The sequence below is a fragment of the Eumetopias jubatus genome, unplaced genomic scaffold (genome assembly GCF_037043125.1).
Source record: "Eumetopias jubatus isolate StellerSeaLion01/CBP00866 unplaced genomic scaffold, mEumJub1_p1.0 scaffold_14, whole genome shotgun sequence".
In the NCBI taxonomy this organism is placed as follows: domain Eukaryota; kingdom Metazoa; phylum Chordata; class Mammalia; order Carnivora; family Otariidae; genus Eumetopias; species Eumetopias jubatus.
In genome coordinates, this window is record NW_028274820.1 from 81,182,584 (window position 1) to 81,200,818 (window position 18,235).

The following is an 18,235-nucleotide window of genomic DNA, read 5'->3' on the forward strand; positions in this document are numbered from 1 at the left end:
AATGTCTAGCTGACGTCTGCTGCTTAAAACAGCCCATGCTTTCACCCCCTCTCTGCATTGTCACGGCCCTGTATCACCGCTCTTAAAAGGCCACTCCTCGCTCTGGTTGCTGACCAGCCTGCCCACTTGCCTCCCTGCCTGTTTCTGGCCGCCTTGAATGCCTGCTTCTTCAAGCTCCTTGTGGCTCTGACAAAGCAGGGACCATGTCTACCTTTGGCTACAGGAGAGGACTTAGCAAATATGAATCCATCGATGAGGATGAACTTCTCGCTTCCCTGTCAGCTGAGGAGCTGAAGGAGCTAGAGAGGGAGTTGGAAGACATTGAACCTGATCACAGCCTTCCCGTGGGGCTAAGGCAAAAGAGTCTGACCGAAAAAACCCCCACGGGGACATTCAGCAGAGAGGCACTGATGGCCTATTGGGAAAAGGAGTCCCAAAAACTCTTGGAGAAGGAGAGGCTGGGGGAGTGTGGAAAGGTAGGCTCTCGGGTTTTTCCTTAGCTACTCCCACCCTCGGCCCCCCACCCCCAACCTGGGAAACCTGTTTTCCCTAACTTTTCAGTCCGCTTCACTTGTCTTTTCTCATAACCCATTTGCACCTGCTACAGAACAATTCCTCAGGCCACCCAGTGGATCATAATATGTAATATTTTTAGCTGGGACCCTTTGATTGACTTTAGTCAATCAAGACGGGATTTTCTAGAGGAAAAAAACCCACAAGCAAGGCATGGGTTTAGATATATTGCCAAACATAAGTCTAATTTGAGCTGTGAGTTACTAATGAGGCATGATATCTGTGACTATATATATATATATAGCAGTTGAGTAAATTTATTTCCTTTTATAAAGACAGAAGTGGGTACTCTGGTTGCTTTGACTGTGATGGTGGCTACAGTAAAAAAAATTCCTTTTTTCCAACACCAAGAAGTGAGCAGAGGTGGAAAGTCTGTGGGACTGAGAGCCAGGGGGCCTTATTTTGAGTCCCTCTGCTGTCCCTAAGTTGTTAGACTTTGAACAGGTAGTCATCTCTGCAGGGTTCTTTTTTCTATCTGTCCCTCGAGGGAGTTGAATCAGGGTTTCTTTTGTAAATCAAGAACCCCTTTGAGATTTTGATAAATTACAGATCTTCTCCTTAAGATAATGCATGTGTGCTTGTACATACGTACACAAACTTTTACATCGAATTTCAAAATGATAACACACATCCTGAAGCCCACCTGAGGACCCAGGTTAAGCACGCTTGCGTAGATGACCCCTAAGATTCCTTCCAACTTTATAATGTTGATCCTGAGCCCTGGAAATGTTCTTCTATTAGAGCTCACGTTAGAGCTTTTGTTTTCTGCCCAGTAAACACTTACTTTGAATTTTAAGTTATTTTAAGTTACTCTATTTGCCTAATAAGTCATTAACAGAAGAAAGTTCAAAAGTCTACGCCCTGGGAAAATAATAATGGCAATAACAATGTTAATGCAGTATAACAAAGTCCTGAATTTGTGGGAGAACACAGGTCAGGAGCAACAGTTTCAAACCTCTGGGCTCCACTAGAATCACCTAAAATCAAAAGGGCCTGAAGCCAATGGCAAGACTTCCACAGTACTAATCTAGGCACTGTTAGATGATCTTGATGATAGGGTGTGTGGGCCACATTTGTAGCAAGGTATGTGTGAGCCTTGTTCATGTCAATCATCTCGGGAAGGGCCACTGGGATCAGGCCAGGGTCTGCCAAGGCCGCGGTGGCTTCCTGCGCAGAGGGGCAGAAGGGGGGCGGTGCAGAGTTGGGCTGGTCATTTCCTCTACAACCTTGATTTTCAGAGGTCTTCCCCCCCCCCCCGATGTGGGAATGTGTGTCAAAAATCTGATAAGATATATAAAATATAACATTTCTATTATAGTCCTTAAAGAATTTCCTTGGGTCAAAAGATGAAAATTGCCACCGAATATCCAGGACAGATAGCCATTGTAGCAGTAACCCAACAAAAGCATTTTCATGTCATGGTGCCTTGAGATCAGTGGGAAACCAAGGGCAAAGGCTGTTATCAGTTATGAGGGAACCCATCCTGATTCTGCCAAAGGTTTTGCTGATCCCTGCCAACAGCTTATCAGCTCAATTAGAGAGGCTGCGTGTTGATGAACTTTGGTTCCTTTCTCGGGAGTTAACTTTTCTCCCACTATACTCCCCCAGCTGACCAGCCGTCTCTGTAGTCACACGGAGTGCTGAGCAGAAGCCTGTGGGTAGAGGGTGTAAACCCATCCCCACCACAGGACAAAGCTCCAGGCAGCGGGCAAGTGGGTGGGGGCGGGAGTGGCCGTGTAAGTGAAGAGCAGTGCAGAATGGACCAGAAGGAAATGGGAGGCTTGGTTATCAGGCTGTTGGCTCTGTAAAGGCTTAGGAAATTCATGTTCAGTGCCTGTTGAATGACAGCCTCCGTTCACTCGGGTCCACACAAATTATGCTGCCTTAAGCTCCAAGGGGCCTTGGAGACCAGAGGGTCTATAGCTCCCCCAACTTGAGTATCTGCTGGGTGTCAGGCATAGGTGCCAGTAAGTTTACTCACATTATTTCATTGAATTCTCACCTTCTGCCCATGAGAACTGAGACCAGGAGAGCTTAAGAAATTCAGTTGAAATGAATAGCTTATAAGGTCTGCTGGTGCCAAGACCACAATGCTCAAAATGTGGGTGCCCAACCCTTCAGCATCACCTGGGAATTTCTCAGAAGTGCTCATTCTAGGGCTCCCCCAGATCTCCTGGGAGTGGGGCCCAGCATTCTGTGGTCTCACAAGCCCCCCAGGTGATTATGACACACACTGCAGTTGAGGACCACTCAACTAATACCGTAGTTTCCCTGAGACCTCTCAGAGCTTTACTGATTTGACTAAAGTCAACCAGCTCTTCAGGGATAGACCCAGACCCAGAACCAAAAGCCAAGCCTCTTGCCTCCTTGTTTATGTAATGATGCCAGGGAGGTGATCAGGAGACACAGTTGGCCCCTTCTTGTTGCCTTATTTATTCCCTAAGAGTGCCAACATTTGCCTTCTCTAGACTCACCCCTCAGGCTTCACCCCATCGCACCTTCCCACCCCCATTCTCACAATGTCCAGATAATACAGGAAGGAGGCAAAGATTGTTTTTTCGCATCCTCTTACCTCCCTCTCCAGACCCTTTTCTCCCTTCTGGTGTCCTTCTAGATGTCCCCCACCTAGGGCAGCTAACCATCTCAGATTGTCTGGGGCTATCTAGGCTTAAGAACTGGAAATCCTTCATCCTGGGAAACCCCTCAGCCCCAGGCGAGCCAGGACAGTCACCCACCCAGCCCAGGCCCTGTCCTGATCCTCAGTGGCTGGTAGCCAATTGTCAGTGTAGATCCATTCAGTCAACAAATCTTTATGGAGCCCCTAGTACGTGCTAAGCACTGTGCTAGGTGAACAAACCAGACATGATCCCTGTTCACCCAGCTAACAGTCTTTTGGGAAAAATGACAAATAAGTAATTAAAATAGGTACTTTATTGGGGGCACTACAATGCCATACATGGCAAGGATAATATAAGGGGACAACACAAGGAGGTGTCAAAGAAGGCTTCCTGGAAGAAGTGTCATGTAGATATTACACGACGACTCACTGCTGGATAACAGTTTCAGATTTTGTCTCTCAGACGCATTTTGAGGGGAAAACATCTCTTGAAGATAGAGCCTAAAGGTCTTTTAAAAACCAAAGGGGATAAAATTTAATGGTGGCATGAAAGGCAGTATACCTTAGATTTTGAGACAGATCCCTTTCCTCCAAATACTGAAACAGCTAAAGCTTCACACAAACACACAGCACACAGCATCCCCCTTCCTTCTGCTCCTAAAGAAGGGAGTAAATAAAGACCAGACAACCATCCCAGGAGTGGCTGACCCCTTCCCCAGGCCATCACTTGGTGCCTGCCACTCCAAACAAGTGGATAACTGGAGGCTATTTTGTGGTAGCAACTGGGCAAACAAACCTGGAGACAGGCAGTGTTTTCCAAAGCTCATTCCACATGCCTCAGGCAGCAGGAGCCCTGGGGGTGAAAAAAAAGAAAGTTGCCAATGTAGAGGGAGTACCCAAGGTTCTGGGGACAGAGGAGGGCTTGGGGCTTCAGAAGAGACAAAAGAAAGGACTAAAAAGATTGCATCAGGAGAAACTGGACTATGTCAGCAATTTCCAGAAAAAAAAAATTTTTTTTTTTTTTAAATCAGAAAAGATAGTAAGAAAAAAGAAAGAAGGGGTCACTTGGCTTCTTAGTATAAAGTCTGGTAAGCAGGAAAGACAAAGATAGAATTGAGACTGTATTTGCCTGAAAGTCTTTCATAACTGATACATGGTAAATAATTTAAGACCATCAGGCTGGGGCAATGGCTTGCTTCAAGATTTTCTACTGTCCTCTGCTGTTTCATGTTATGGTTAGACTCTAGTTGGTGCCAGGGGTGATTATCTTTCCCACCCTGTGTCTTCTGCAGTCCATCTCCTTTAACCCTGCGCTAGCATGAGATTTCAAGTTGATTTGCAGCAAAGGGTGACCTGGATGCTTTTCTGCAGAGCTAGGTTTTGACCTGCTGCTTGCCATGAACAAGCAGCCCTGCCCCCTCGGCTTCCCTTCCCCACAGCAGCCAGGGACAGCCGCAGGTATCGCGTGGTGTGGGGTCTCTGAGACCCTGTGCCGGGCTCTACCCCAGAGGTAGATGAATGTTGGAAAAACGAAGGACCCCCCTGCCTCTGTCTGCACGTATACAAACCAGGGCATAGAGCACCTGGCAACTGTCGCAGCTGCTACTGGAGGCAAATGGGATGAAGACTTTTTGAACATTAAAAAAGGGAATCCATTAACATGTTGTGTATTTTTGTTGTCATTTCTTTATTTGAGGTGGCAAAATAAGGAAGGATAGAGGAGTGATTCTAGAAGGGAGGGTTGAATTTGCTACATTTGAAATAGATAGGGAGTCAAGAAGTTCAGAACAAGTAGTTCAGAGAATGAAAAATGTACCAAGGGTTTTCCAAAGCTGAAGTTCCAACCCATTTGTTCAAATTGGCAAAATGATAGTAAATTTTCTTAATATAATAAATAGAATTCTGGATATTTATTCCACAGAAAACAAAAGAAATGTTTGTTTAAAAAAAAACTGTTGGAAGTTATGCAATGAAATGTTAACGCTGGTTGCCCCAACTAGAGAGGTCAGAAGCAAGCGATGGACTTTTTCCTTACACGCTTTTGTATTATTTGCCATGTGTTATTTCCCTTCTTTAGTTACTGAGATATAATTGACATATAACATTGTTTGGGTTTTAGATGTACAACATAATGATTTCATATATTGCAAAACCATGTGTGACTTTTGTAAATTAAAAAAAAAAGTGCTTAAAGATGACCAACTTCATGATGATACCGTGCTCTTCAGGTTGCTGAAGAAGACAAAGAGGAGAGTGAGGAAGAGCTCATCTTCACCGAAACGAACAGTGAGGTTTCTGAGGAGGTGTATACGGAAGAGGAGGAGGAGGAGGAAGGGGAGGAGGAAGAGGAGGAAGAGGAAGGAACTGAAAACGAGAAAGGTATTAATGGAACTGTAAATTATGATGGCATCGATTCTGATAACTCTAAGCCAAAGACATTTAAAAGTCAAATAGAAAACATAAATTTGACCAATGGCCACAGTGGAAGGAACACAGAGTCGCCGGCTGCCATTCACCCTTGCGGAAACCCTACGGTGATCGAGGATGCCTTGGAAAAGATTAGGAACAACCACCCTGACACCACAGAGGTCAACTTGAACAACATCGAGAACATCACGTCGCAGACCCTTGCCCGCTTCGCTGAGGCCCTCAAGGGCAACACGGCAGTGAAGACCTTCAGTCTGGCCAACACGCGTGCGGACGACAGCGTGGCCATGGCCATTGCGGAAATGCTCAAAGTCAACGAGCACATCACCAGCATCAACGTGGAGTCCAACTTTATCACGGGCAAGGGGATCCTGGCCATCATGAGAGCTCTGCAGCACAACACGGTGCTCACGGAGCTGCGCTTCCACAACCAGAGGCACATCATGGGCAGCCAGGTGGAGATGGAGATCGTCAAGCTGCTCAGGGAGAACACCACGCTGCTGAGGTTGGGCTACCATTTTGAGCTCCCAGGACCAAGAATGAGCATGACAAGCCTCCTGACGAGAAACATGGATAAACAGAGGCAGAAGCGGATGCAGGAGCAAAAACAGCAAGAGGGCTATGACGGAGGAGCCAATCTTAGGACCAAAGTCTGGCAAAGAGGAACACCGGGCTCTTCACCTTATGCATCTCCCAGGCATTCTCCCTGGTCATCCCCCAAACTCCCCAAGAAAGTCCAAACTGTGAGGAGCCGTCCACCATCTCCTGTGGCTCCACCTGCTCCTCCTCCGCCGCCACCCCCACCGCTTCCCCCACAAAGGCTGCCGCCTCCTCCTCCGCCACCACCTCCTCCACTCCCAGAGAAAAAACTAATCACCCGAAACATCGCAGAAGTCATCAAACAACAGGAGAGTGCCCAGCGGGCATTACAAAATGGACAGAAAAAGAAAAAAGGGAAAAAGGTGAAGAAACAACCAAACAATGTCCTAAAGGAAATTAAAAATTCCCTGAGGTCAGTGCAAGAAAAGAAAATGGAAGACAGTTCCCGACCTTCTACCCCACTGAGATCAGCTCATGAGAATCTCATGGAAGCTATTCGGGGAAGCAGCATAAAACAGCTAAGGCGGGTAAGTAACCCAAGAGCAGATTTGGGGCACGGATATAGTACGTGAGTGAGCCTCCACTGCACGATGGTACCGAAGTCACCTCTAAAAATGTTTATTAATGTTTAAAATGTTTTAGTATGCAAGAGCAAGCCTCCAAATTTTGAACACCAGGAGCAGGTCACCAGTGAGCACATTTCCATTTGAGACGTGTGCCGGGACCACCTTCTTAGGATCTCCGTTCTGGACGGACCAGGACTATTTTAAGACACTCCAACACTTAAAAATCCTGATTTCCTTAATAAGAAAATGGGGGAATATAATTTACATTCCAAAAAAGTTTCATCACTTGTCAACATTTTTACCTGAGTTGCAAGTGATTTACAACCTCATTTATAATATAAAATTTGAATATCGAATAGCACACAGGAATAATCAATCTATATCCGAGTTTGTCTCCAAGAATACTGCTTAGAGACTTACGCTACAAATATTTTTCACTTTATCATTTGTGTTGTTTTATTGAAAGAAAATCCCCTATTTTTATAGGTGGAAGTTCCAGAAGCTCTGCGATAAAAACATGATCTTTAGAAGAGGATGCAGAATCATTCAGTGGTATTAAATAAGACACATTGTGAGATGTTTCTAAAATACCTTCTTCAGTTTGAAATGTTTCCTGACTTTAAAAATAGCCTCACCCATTAATTCCAAAAAGAATTTTAAGAAACAATCGGCATGTTTCTTCTGTAAATATGAAAATAAACTACTTTTTTTTTATGTTACGAGATTTGTATTGGCAAGAAGCAGGTTATTTAAAGATGCTCTTTTATCTCTGGATGTGTTGATAACTCTGAGCTGTAATGAGTTAATGAAATGTGCTATTTTTGTAATCCCAATAAATTTGGATTGAAAAAAAATTTTTTTTAAACAATTTTTATGTGTGTGAGTTGATACATCTGCCAGGTATGTATGTAACATTGCCAAATATTAAAAATATGGCATTCTCACCCAAAAAGGGCTTGGGTCCTTAGCATTTTCCTTTCTTTGTTTTTTCATGTCCAAGAAAATTCGATCAGAGCTCTTTCTAAAAAGCCTGAAATCAAAAATTTTCTTTTTAAAATTTTTTTTTAAAAGATCTTATTTATTTGATAGAGAGAGAGAGCTCACAAGCAGTGGGGAGGGGTAGAGACAGAGGGAGAAGCAGACTCCCCACTAAGCAGGGAGCCCAATGCAGGACTCCATCCTAGGACCCTGGGATCATGACCTGAGCTGAAGGCAGCCACCCAACAGACTGAGCTACCCAGGTGTCCTGAAATCAAAAATTTGCTTAAAAGTCTTCTTGGTAGTGAGATAAAAGCTCTAGAAAAGACCCCAAAGTGGCCGTTATCATAGTGGGTGCATTGACCTTAGATCCAGAATGTCAGCTGACATTCCCACATTCCCAAAAGGCTGATAGGTATCAAGGAGTCAACTCAATATTTACAACTCTTTCTGGAAGAAAAAAAAAATGAAGGAAAGCTTCTTGGTAGAGGAAATGGTGTCAGGGGAATTCCTGGAAAATAAGCCCTGAATTCAGAGCTATGTTGTGGCTGATACTAAAGATTCACAACTCTCAAGTAGATGAGCCTTAGTCCAGTGGGCCTCAGCCTTTTTGTGCCCTACACGGATGGTAACATGGACGTCCTTGACACTCATCCCAGGACAAAGGCACATGTATTTCTGATCCCCAAATATCATTCAATCCCACTTCCCTCTTACTCAAGGAAGGTCTGAATTAAAAAAAGGGAAAGACATTTCCGAGATTATCTTCATCCCACTCCAGTGCTCCACTCCAACTTATGAAAGCTATAAATCTCTTCTAAAGTCCTTTGTATTAACTATGATTAGCAATGTTTCCTCTGTATCCTGCAGAGTCTAACAGTGGTCCTGCCAAGCTCTCTGGGCCACTCATTCAATGATTGTTTGCTCTATGTACAAAGCTTTGGATTATCTCCAATCAAGAGGATTATGTTTCACTAGGAAATTTATCCAATAGTTCTTGGGTCTGTTTCTTTTAGTCTGTTTCTATTGTTCTCTTACTTGGTGAGGACCACCTATATGATCTCTGAAGGAGGGGGCCAAAGGCCTGTGAGCTCAGTCAGTGCCCTGGCTCCATGTGGGGAGTGACTGACGCTTTCTGAACTATCTGAATTGTCTCAGGTATACTTTTCCCAAAAAAACATTAAAAGGGGCAAAACAAACAAAATATTATAAAGCCCATCATAAGACAGGTATGATGTGATCAGAGACTGAGCGGGGACATTTATCATTGAGGAAAGACACTGCTAGAAGGTTATTTCAGAATATAGTGCTTAAACATTCAAGGTGCTATGACTCTATTCAGCACAGGACAGGGATGAGTTCATCCTGCCTGCAAACTCATAGAGTTTGTATGGAAACTAATTAGTTCATCCTCTATAAAGAGCTTTCAGCTCACAGGGAGAGGAGTGTCCAAGACCAGATGAAGTTTTGGGCTGTGATTTATACTTGCACATTAATCTCTTTAAGTACACATCATCCGGGTTTGAAACGGGGCCAGTATCCTGAGTCTTACTGCGTGTCAGGAACCCGGCTGCCCCAGGCATTTATAACTCAGTGTCAGCAGAATGTTGATTTAATACCTGCCCTGATGTAGTTGCTCCAAGCGAGAGAAGGGTAGAGGTACTAACAGGCTGCTGAGATGCACTGAGGAGTAGGGCAAATCCATAGATTCTTGAAAAGATTCCTTTCATGACAGAGTTAACACTATCTTTTCTTTATTTCTCTGAGGCTTGAAAGGTGGAGGCTTATTTTCATTAATCATCCAATAGCATGGTCTAAAAGACTAAGACTTGACCTAAGAATTACAGAACTCAGAAATACAGTACAGTGTTAATGCCCTTGACAATGTCCACAAAGATTTTCTAAGGGCCTACCATGTTCAAGGCACTTTTCTGGATGCTGAGGATACACAGTGAACGAAGGAGATACAATCCCTGTCTTCGTGTAACTGACATTCTCATGGAGGGAGCTCATCATGCATTTACTTACCAAGTGTCTCTGCTCAGTGCTGGGGAGACCAGGTTAAGTTAGAAAGTGTCCCCCACCTCAGAGCAGCGGGAATCCTGAGAAAACCATCCCTTCCCAAATATGTGGTAAGAACTGACTTACAGACAGGTGTAGGGTCCTATGTGGGCACTGAGGAAGCCTCATCATCTAAAGTTAGTGTTAGCAAACTTTTTCTGTAAAGAATTAAGGAGTAAATATTTTAGACTTTGTGGGCCATTTGGTCTCTGCCAAAACTATTCAACTTTGCACCTGCAGGGCAAAAACAGCCACAAGCAATATGTAACTGAGAGAGCATGTGTGTGTTCTAATAAATTTTATTTATAGACATTCAAATTTCAATTTTATATAACCTTCCTGAGTTGTTAACTTTCTTCTTTCAATTTTTTCAACCATTTAAAAATGTAAATGCTCTTCTTAGTTCACAGGCTGTTGGATGTAGTTGACTTGTGAGCCACAGTTTACCATAGACCCTTGACCAAAAGCAGATAAGTGGTCAAGAAAAGCTTCTCAGTGGAGTGCCTGGGTGGCTCAGTGGGTTAAGCATCTGACTTGATTTTGGCTCAGGTCATGATCTCAGGGTTGTCAGATTGAGCCCCGAATCGGGCTCCACACTGGGTGTGGAGCCTGCTTGGGATTCTCTCTCTGCCCCTCCCCCACTCTCTCTCTCTCTCTCTCTCTCTCTCTCTCCCCCTCTCTCTTAAAAAAAAAAAGGCAAGAAAAGAAAGGCTTCTCAGGGACAGTAACACATGATTTTTTAGCCAGGCTAAAAAAAAGGAGTCAAATGATGGGACTAGGGAATAGGAAGGATATTTAAGTTTGAGGAAACAGGGCAATACAGAGAGTAGTTGAAAATCAGGGTTTAATGTAATTCTGTAAAAACAAAGATTTGGTAGAGTTACTGAAGTAGTAACTTTGGTGAATTAAAATTAGAACTATTGTATATTTTCTCTATGGGCTTCTTTTTTACAAAAATAGCATGTGATCATTAAGAAAAATCAAAATGTACAGGAAGCAAAAGAACCTAATGAATCCCCATATTCCCACCCACACAGAGCACCCACTGATGACCCTTTAGTGTATATCCTTTTAGAGTCTCCCTAACATATTTAAATGTACATATTGCTATGTTTTCTACAAAAAGGGGAAGATAGCATACATACCATATAATGGTATGTATGCTATCCATATTTTATGTAAGAAAGTTCAATAACTGTTGGATATTTAGGTTATTTTGATTAGTCCTCTGATGTTGGATATATAGTTTGTGTCAACCTATCCCTTTGAGTTATTCTGACTTGAAACTCTTCCAGAAAGCCCTTAGAAGAACTGACTGATGAATGATTGATAGCTAAAAAGCCATTTCCCAGATACACAAGAGTTGGGAGCCAACATTGGGGTACACCAAAACTGGAAATTAGGTCTCAACCAAATTCTCATGTTTACCTACTTTCTCACAGCCAAATTATATGCCCATCTGAACCGTAGAGATATGCATTAGTAAGATGCTTTCAAAAAGTTCATACAATTGTCTACTTCTGAATAAAAAGGCTGGGATGAATTGAGAGTTACAGAAGCCCAACCTGAACAACTTAGTGCAAACTAAGGAATGTGGACTTAATTATGAAAGTCCCGGGAGCATCAAAGAATTTCAAGAGGAGGAGTGACATGATGTTTATATAGGTTTTGAAAATATGACCTGTGTAACCAAGAGAAGGATGGATTCTGTGAGGTCCAGGCTGGTGGCAGGAAGACCAGTTGGGAGACCATTATAATCATTTAAGAATGAAGTGATACAAATTTGAACTGTGAATGCTGCATAAGTGTAAAGGGGTCCAAACAGAGCAGAGACTAAGAAAGCACCTACTCCACAGAATTTAGTAACTGACTAGGTGTAGGGGGTAGAAGGCAACGAAAGAGAGGAGTCTATGTTGACACCTGTGCTCCTGGCTGGGCCATTTGGGTGCATAGTGGTGCCAAAAGTGGGACAGGAGCAGGTGTTGGAGGAAGAAGATGACTTCAGTTTTAAGTACATTGTGTCTGAGGTGCTGGTCCATTTGAATGTGTGGGTGGGTCTAGAATGATGGGGGTGTGATTCCTGCTGCAAATAGGGGCTTGGGGGTCACATGCCATGAGTGGCATTTAAAGATGGGGGTTTGGGTGAGGTCACTCAGGGAGTGTGGAGAATGCAGAGGCAGACTATAACCAGACAGAAGGAGAGGAGAATCGTGTGGCAGAGCAGAGAGTTGCACTAAGGAAGGAGCTGTCGGTGCCATAAAGTGTCTCAGCAAGTTCTGGAGCCTGATGTTGTTCACTTGAACTGGTGGTCAGGTGTGAGCAAGTCTGTGGGAGTGGTGGAAATGGACATCGACTGTAGGGCTAGGGTGGGACACTCACCAGGAGGAAGACAATAGTGCAATGCTTCGTTAGAAGGTATGCTGCTGGTGTCCCCAAATCTCGGAATAAAAGAGGCACATCCTTCTGGTATGTCATTTTTACTTGACATGAGAAACAAAAGTTACATTTTATACACACACATATACACATATAATTATTTTTACTTGACATGAGAAAAAATTATATTATTTATATATTTATATATAAATTTATACATATATTTTATGTCAAGCAAAAATATTATATACTTATATATAAATTTATATATATTTTTTATGTCAAGCATATGTGTGTGCATAAATATATGTATCTCCTGATTTTTTAAAGTTTGCATTATGCTACTTTGTTTTTATGGAAGATGTATATTAGTACTTGTTTTCACTGACCAAAAGGAATCCAAAGAGGATTGTCACCTTTACAAAAAAGTGAGAATAACCATTCAGTGTTTGTTTGGCAGCGAGCTGTTGCAGAGGTAGCATGCACCCCAAGCAGCGAGAGGGCCCCCCAAGTCCCCTCCCCAGGACCTGCACTTGGCATCTCAGCATCAAGCCTCCATAGCTTTGAACCATGTCTGTGAGCATCTGTGCTTTATCTCAATTTATTCTGTACATCTCTTAGGAAGATGTGTATTAGAAAAGCCTAAGAAAGGTTATTTTTGGGGTCTGGGAATACTCACAAGTTTTTCCACATAAATTAAGTCACTGCTTCTTTGCTTTAGGCCATTTCTGCATGTGGAAGTTTTTATAGGAATACTACTTTAGGATAGTGGGGGAAACCTGTGTGTATGTTCTAGATAAAGTCAACTGGAAATCTCATCCCTTCTCTGTGACAGGCCATGGTCTTCTGCAAGATTTCTGAGAATTCCTGGGATGGAGGAGAATTCCTGCTCAGAGTTGTCTCCGCATCCCTGGTTCCAAGCCCGCACCTTGCCAACCTATAATTTAATGGCCCTGTTCCAAATTATATTGACCTAATATGGCAATTAGCCCTCTTTCTCCATTTCCACAGCTTCAACATTGCATGACAATTTAGGAAACGAAGGAAGGGCTGACATTACAGCAACACAAAAGACTTCAAACCAAACACGAGATGTTTCTGTTGTGAGAAGTCCTCTGTCTCACTGACCATCACAGATTTTTTCCCCACTGGCTATTTCACCCCACTTAATAGTCTGTATTTTCTTGCTAGTGTATCACTTCCTTCCTCTCCCCTCAAGCTTCTGCATCACTACTGTCCTCCTATGTTACCCTTGGGAATTCCAGATCCATTTCACTCTATTAGGCACAGCAAATTCAGCTGTTTCTGGTCCCCTCCCAAGGTGCAGTTCCTGTCTACCTTTGCACCTCCAAACTCATTAGTGGGGTGCAGATGCCAGGAGCCTTTTATTTAACAGAAGCCACCCCTAGACTTACGGCTCTGAAGAGAATTTCTTCCCCCCTGGAAGATGGTATACGCTCTTTGAACACCACAAAAACCCTCAGAGTCACTCACAATCTGTTAGCTGGACTGTTGCTTCTGAGCTGGTTTCTTCCAAACTGGCTCCTCCACTTCCATTCTCACTCCTCCCAACTTGTCTTTAACATGCTATAGTGGGATATTTTTTTCCAAAATGCAATTCCGATCACAGCAGTCACCTGCTTGAAATTCTCCATGGGTAGCCCATATTCTCCAGAATGAAGTTCAAATCCCTTAGCATGGCAAACATGGCCCTGATTATGTTTCTGTACCACTTGTCCTCATGTATCCTGTGCTTAAGCAGGACTGAGCGACCTGCAGCTCATTGGACAAGTGGTGCCCCCTCTTGACACACCACCTTTCACATACCTTCTTACCTGCCTGGAGATCCCCTCCCACCCTTTAAATCTGGTTAGCGCCTAATTCCTCCTTCCAAAGAGGCCTTGAAAGACAAGTAGCTTATTGACCCAAGTTGATGTAGACAAGAGCATCCTTCCAAAGAGCCTCTGTTCTTCTCCACATTCTCCTGGATGATCTCATCCAAAGTGCTATCTTTAAACACTACTCATACTACATGACCCCCAAATCCAGCACAAATAAATGCCCCCCCCCTGTGATTCTGAACGCACCCATTCAGACACCATGTATTGAAAACTGAACTCATCTTCCTCCTTCAACACCTGCCCTTGTTATAATCAATTTTCCACAGTCTCACAATACATTTTGCCTTGCGTTATATAGTATTTGTGTACATGTCTTAGTCTCCCCACTATCTTTACTGAACTATATATCCTGGAGATCAGGGACTGTATCTTATCTTTGTGCCTAATAAACACCAAGCACTCCATACCCATATTTGAATAGACGGATATATTAGCTACTCAGCAACAATGAAGAGACAATATGACAGTATCTTTTCATCATTCTTCCTGGAGCGGCCAACAGTGGTCTGGGATCAAAAAGGAACATGGTTGAGAAATGAAGTTCTAGACGCAAGACTTGTCCTAGGTCCTACACATGGAGCTAAAGGGCTCCAGTGAGCACCCAATGGTACCATTTCCTTTGTGCATGTTGTAGGCCAGAGTTCTAAGAATATTAGAATCCACTCTTGCTGCTCCTTCTCCCTCAAAGCGCCCACGCCTTTTCTATGTGTGATCTGGAAGCAGTGGTCAGGCTATCGTCAGGAGTGGCTATGCAATCTACCGTCAGAAGAGCATTTGATCAAGCCAGGAAAAATGGGAAAATGAAAGTCCTATTCTCTAAATGAATGATCCTGAGGTAAACTTAGTCTGATCTTTAAAACCCTAACGACAAATTTGCATTCTAAAGTGGAAGTTTTGTTTTGTTTTGTTTTAAGATTTTATTTATTCATTTGAGACACAGAGATACAGAGAGAGAGAGAGCATGAGCAGGGGGGGAGACAGAGGGAGAGGGAGAAGCAGGCTCCCCGCCGAGCCAGGAGCCCGACGCAGGGCTTAATCACAGGATGCTGGAATCATGACCTGAGCCGAAGGCAGACGCCCAACCATCTGAGCCACCCAGGCACCCCTAAAGTGGAAGTTTTTACTTGGATACATTATCTATTTGTATATTAGCTATGCTGCACTAATTTTCAGATGACTAATCACTTGTTCCAGACTGAAACACTGTGTAATTAGCTATATAACCTTTATTATAAACTAAACAGTTTCTTAGCAACACAACTTTTGTGGGGTTACATATTTGAAATTTTAAAAATTAGACATGTAATTGAAAAGCATAGTGATCTGTGGTCAAAATAGTGTTGACACTAGCACAAACTGCTAAATTTTCTCTCTTCCTGAATGGAATCTCAGCTGATCCATCTGAGTGATCACTGTCACATAAACACAAAAACAGATGATCAAAAGTCAGCCTCAGGTTACAATTTGCAAGTTGCCCTCCCCGAATTTATCCTGTATTAATTCCTTTTCAAGCCAGTGGCCAGGTGGTGGCAGCACCCCAGATTAAAAACCAGTACATCCATCTGAACATAATCCAACAAATAGCGGCTCAGAGGAACTCTTTACAAACTCTTCAGCAAAAGTGGGAAAATTAAAGGACATTTTTTTGGATATTGTTTTTGGCCTTTGGAAGGAAGAATCGGAGGGAAAAATATATGTCTTTATATATATTTATGATTGTCTTTTTAGAAGTTATAGTCTTCTGCAGCTTTACTTTTTATCCACATGGTACCATCTGGGAGTTGTGGAGCCTACCCAGGAGACCAGCAGAAAGCTGAAAATATCACATTCAGGAGAAGCAAGGTAATACTAACACCCTCATTTATTTTTCTCTAAATGCTGCCAAGAATTTTTCTGTGACTCTTTTCAGAGACACTCATAGGAAGTTTAACAGGAATCTTGATTTGTTAGAAAGGATAATTATGCTTTTACCCCAGAAGCTATTAGTGGTGAATGCAGTTTTTAAAGAAATGTGAATTTTTTTAACATAAGCAAAAAAAAAAAAAAAAGGCAAAACAAATCCAATTTTGTCTCCACATATGATATTCTTAAATTAAAAGTCACCATTGGGGTGATAAAAATATGAAATAAATGGAAAATGCTTAAGGAAAGGAGACACACTGGCAGAGATTACTTGGAGTTCAGAGAGAGGACTCTGAGGTAATTCCAAATAAATTCTTGTGTCATCATTTATTAAGCATTTGGGATTACTCAAACATGTTAGTTACCTAATCTAATATTTCAAATGGAAAAAAATATTTTAATGCTGACGGAAAGGGGAACGGGGGCTGGGGATGAGCAAAACAAAGACAGATTATAAAAATACTATATTCTATTCACTGAATACTCCCAAATATGAGCCTGTACTAATCTCACAACTTGCCTTGTGCCTTGGCTTGCTTCAGTTGCTGCTGGATTAGCTGCGTGATTATAACATATTTTCCTTTCTGTTGATTTTTTTTTTTTTTTCCTGGAAAACAGAGAATGACAGCGTTTCCCTTTGGGCTTTGCATGTGCATAGCCAGAACAATCCCAAGCCTTCTACATTTGAAGTAAAGCTTCTGGAGTAATATTTTTATTTTTTACTCAGACTATCACTGATGACTTAATGTACCTGCAAGGCAGGGAACCGTAGTGGTAAAGGCACAACTTGTGCATTAAGACAGACCTAAGTCTGAGCTTAGGCTCAGCTCTGCCAGGTACCACCTATTTAACTTTGTGCAAATTGTTTAACCTGTTTTGTTTGCCTTGGCTGAAAAATTGTGACAAGTTCCTCATGTAAAATATTTTGTGCAGTGTCCAACTGCATGTTAATAAGTGCTCTAATAAATACTGGATAGTATTAAAATGGATACTTTTAAATATGACTTTCCTCAAAGGAAAAATATCTCAAAGGAAAAATAAATGGGCACAGAGTAAGCACGGCCATGGGGCTTTTGGAAGGCCCCTTAAATGGCTTCATCATTATCATCAAAAAGTAGCCCAGTCTGAAACTGGATGAGTGTCCACTTTACAGTTCACCCTGCAGAAGGGAGACAGGGTTGAGGATGTCTCCGCGAGGAAGTCAGAGAGAGCAGTGGACACTGGGGATCGTAAACTAAGTGGGCAGGTGTTGACTATGCCCTCTGGGAAAAGTGTTTATTAGAAAAACACTTGTAGCTATACTGGAATTAAAATTAAAACTAAATTTGGGGTGCCTGGGTGGCTCAGGTGGTTAAGCAACTGCCTTCGGCTCAAGTCATAATCCTGGAGTCCTTGGATCGAGTCCTGCATCTGGCTCCCTGTTCAGCAGGGAGTGTGCTTCTCCCTCTGACCCTCCTTCCTCTCATGCTCTCTGTCTCTCATTCTCTCTCTCTCAAATAAATAAAATCTTAAAAAAAATTAAAACTTAATTAAAAAAAAAAGTGAAAGCAAAAAAAACCCCAAAACACTTGTACGGGTTAGTAAATGTATTGCCGATATTTCTTCCTCTTACATGAAGTCCATGGGATCTTCACTGTGCTACTTCCCAATATCAGCTCACAAGTTTCAAGAACACACACATGCAAACCCAATCCTCTTCTGTGCATTTTATATTCCTAGCCCTCTTAATTACCTGACAATTACTGTTCATTTCTGTGATGGGGGAAGGAAGTAGAAGGGAATGACAGGAACCATACAATAAAAAATTGTATTAGATAATTTCTAGGAGGGGTAAGCACCAAGGGAGGTTATTGCTACCATATTAAGAGAAAGAGTAATGCTGGAGAGTGATTTAAAGGGACAATGCTTTCAAGAGAAACAGTAACTCAGGAAGGCAATCCCCATAATTTTCTGAAACCTGTTGTTTCTTCTGGTTTCCTATTCAACATAGTGCAATAGTTTCTATCTTTGAGGGAGATGCTGTGAAAAATTGCCAATGGGAATTTAAATCTGGAAACCAAACAACTTGGGAAAAAATTTTCTGTATTTTGAAATTTACACAGCATCATTTTTGTTCCTCCAAAAGATTTGCCAGAACAGCTCTGGAAAGTCAATTAATACCATTGTCAAGGTCACATTAATCCAGGCCACTGATTTTAGAAGAAATAGATTACAGTCTACATGTTGTCAGCATC

General features: G+C 42.5%; 2 protein-coding genes across 5 annotated transcripts in view; one reads left to right on the forward strand and one right to left on the reverse strand.

Moving 5' to 3' along the window:
* The first annotated feature begins 203 nt into the window (after positions 1-203).
* Positions 204-7,296, forward strand: LMOD2 (leiomodin 2). The gene is made up of 3 exons (XM_028104846.2): positions 204-476; positions 5,419-6,744; positions 7,270-7,296. The coding sequence occupies exons 1-3, from the start codon at positions 204-206 to the stop codon at positions 7,294-7,296; spliced, it is 1,626 nt and encodes a 541-aa protein (XP_027960647.1).
* The window catches only part of WASL (WASP like actin nucleation promoting factor), an 86,842-nt gene continuing 72,093 nt past the window's right edge, over positions 3,487-18,235 (reverse strand). For 3 of the 4 annotated variants that reach the window (XR_003609544.2, XR_015766806.1, XR_015766808.1), the window contains one exon: positions 3,487-4,043. The gene's annotated coding sequence lies outside the window, so the exon portion shown is untranslated. The remainder of the gene's footprint in view (positions 4,044-18,235) is intronic. The other variant, XR_015766807.1, reaches the window with a different exon arrangement.

What these genes read in the sequence shown, in the direction of transcription:
- LMOD2 (XM_028104846.2), top strand. Translation starts at nt 204, where the DNA reads ATGTCTACCTTTGGCTACAGGAGAGGACTTAGCAAATATGAATCCATC. An exon ending in GGCTGGGGGAGTGTGGAAAG is followed by an intron (nt 477 to 5,418) that starts GTAGGCTCTCGG and finishes CGTGCTCTTCAG; the next exon opens with GTTGCTGAAGAAGACAAAGA. An exon ending in GCATAAAACAGCTAAGGCGG is followed by an intron (nt 6,745 to 7,269) that starts GTAAGTAACCCA and finishes CTATTTTTATAG; the next exon opens with GTGGAAGTTCCAGAAGCTCT.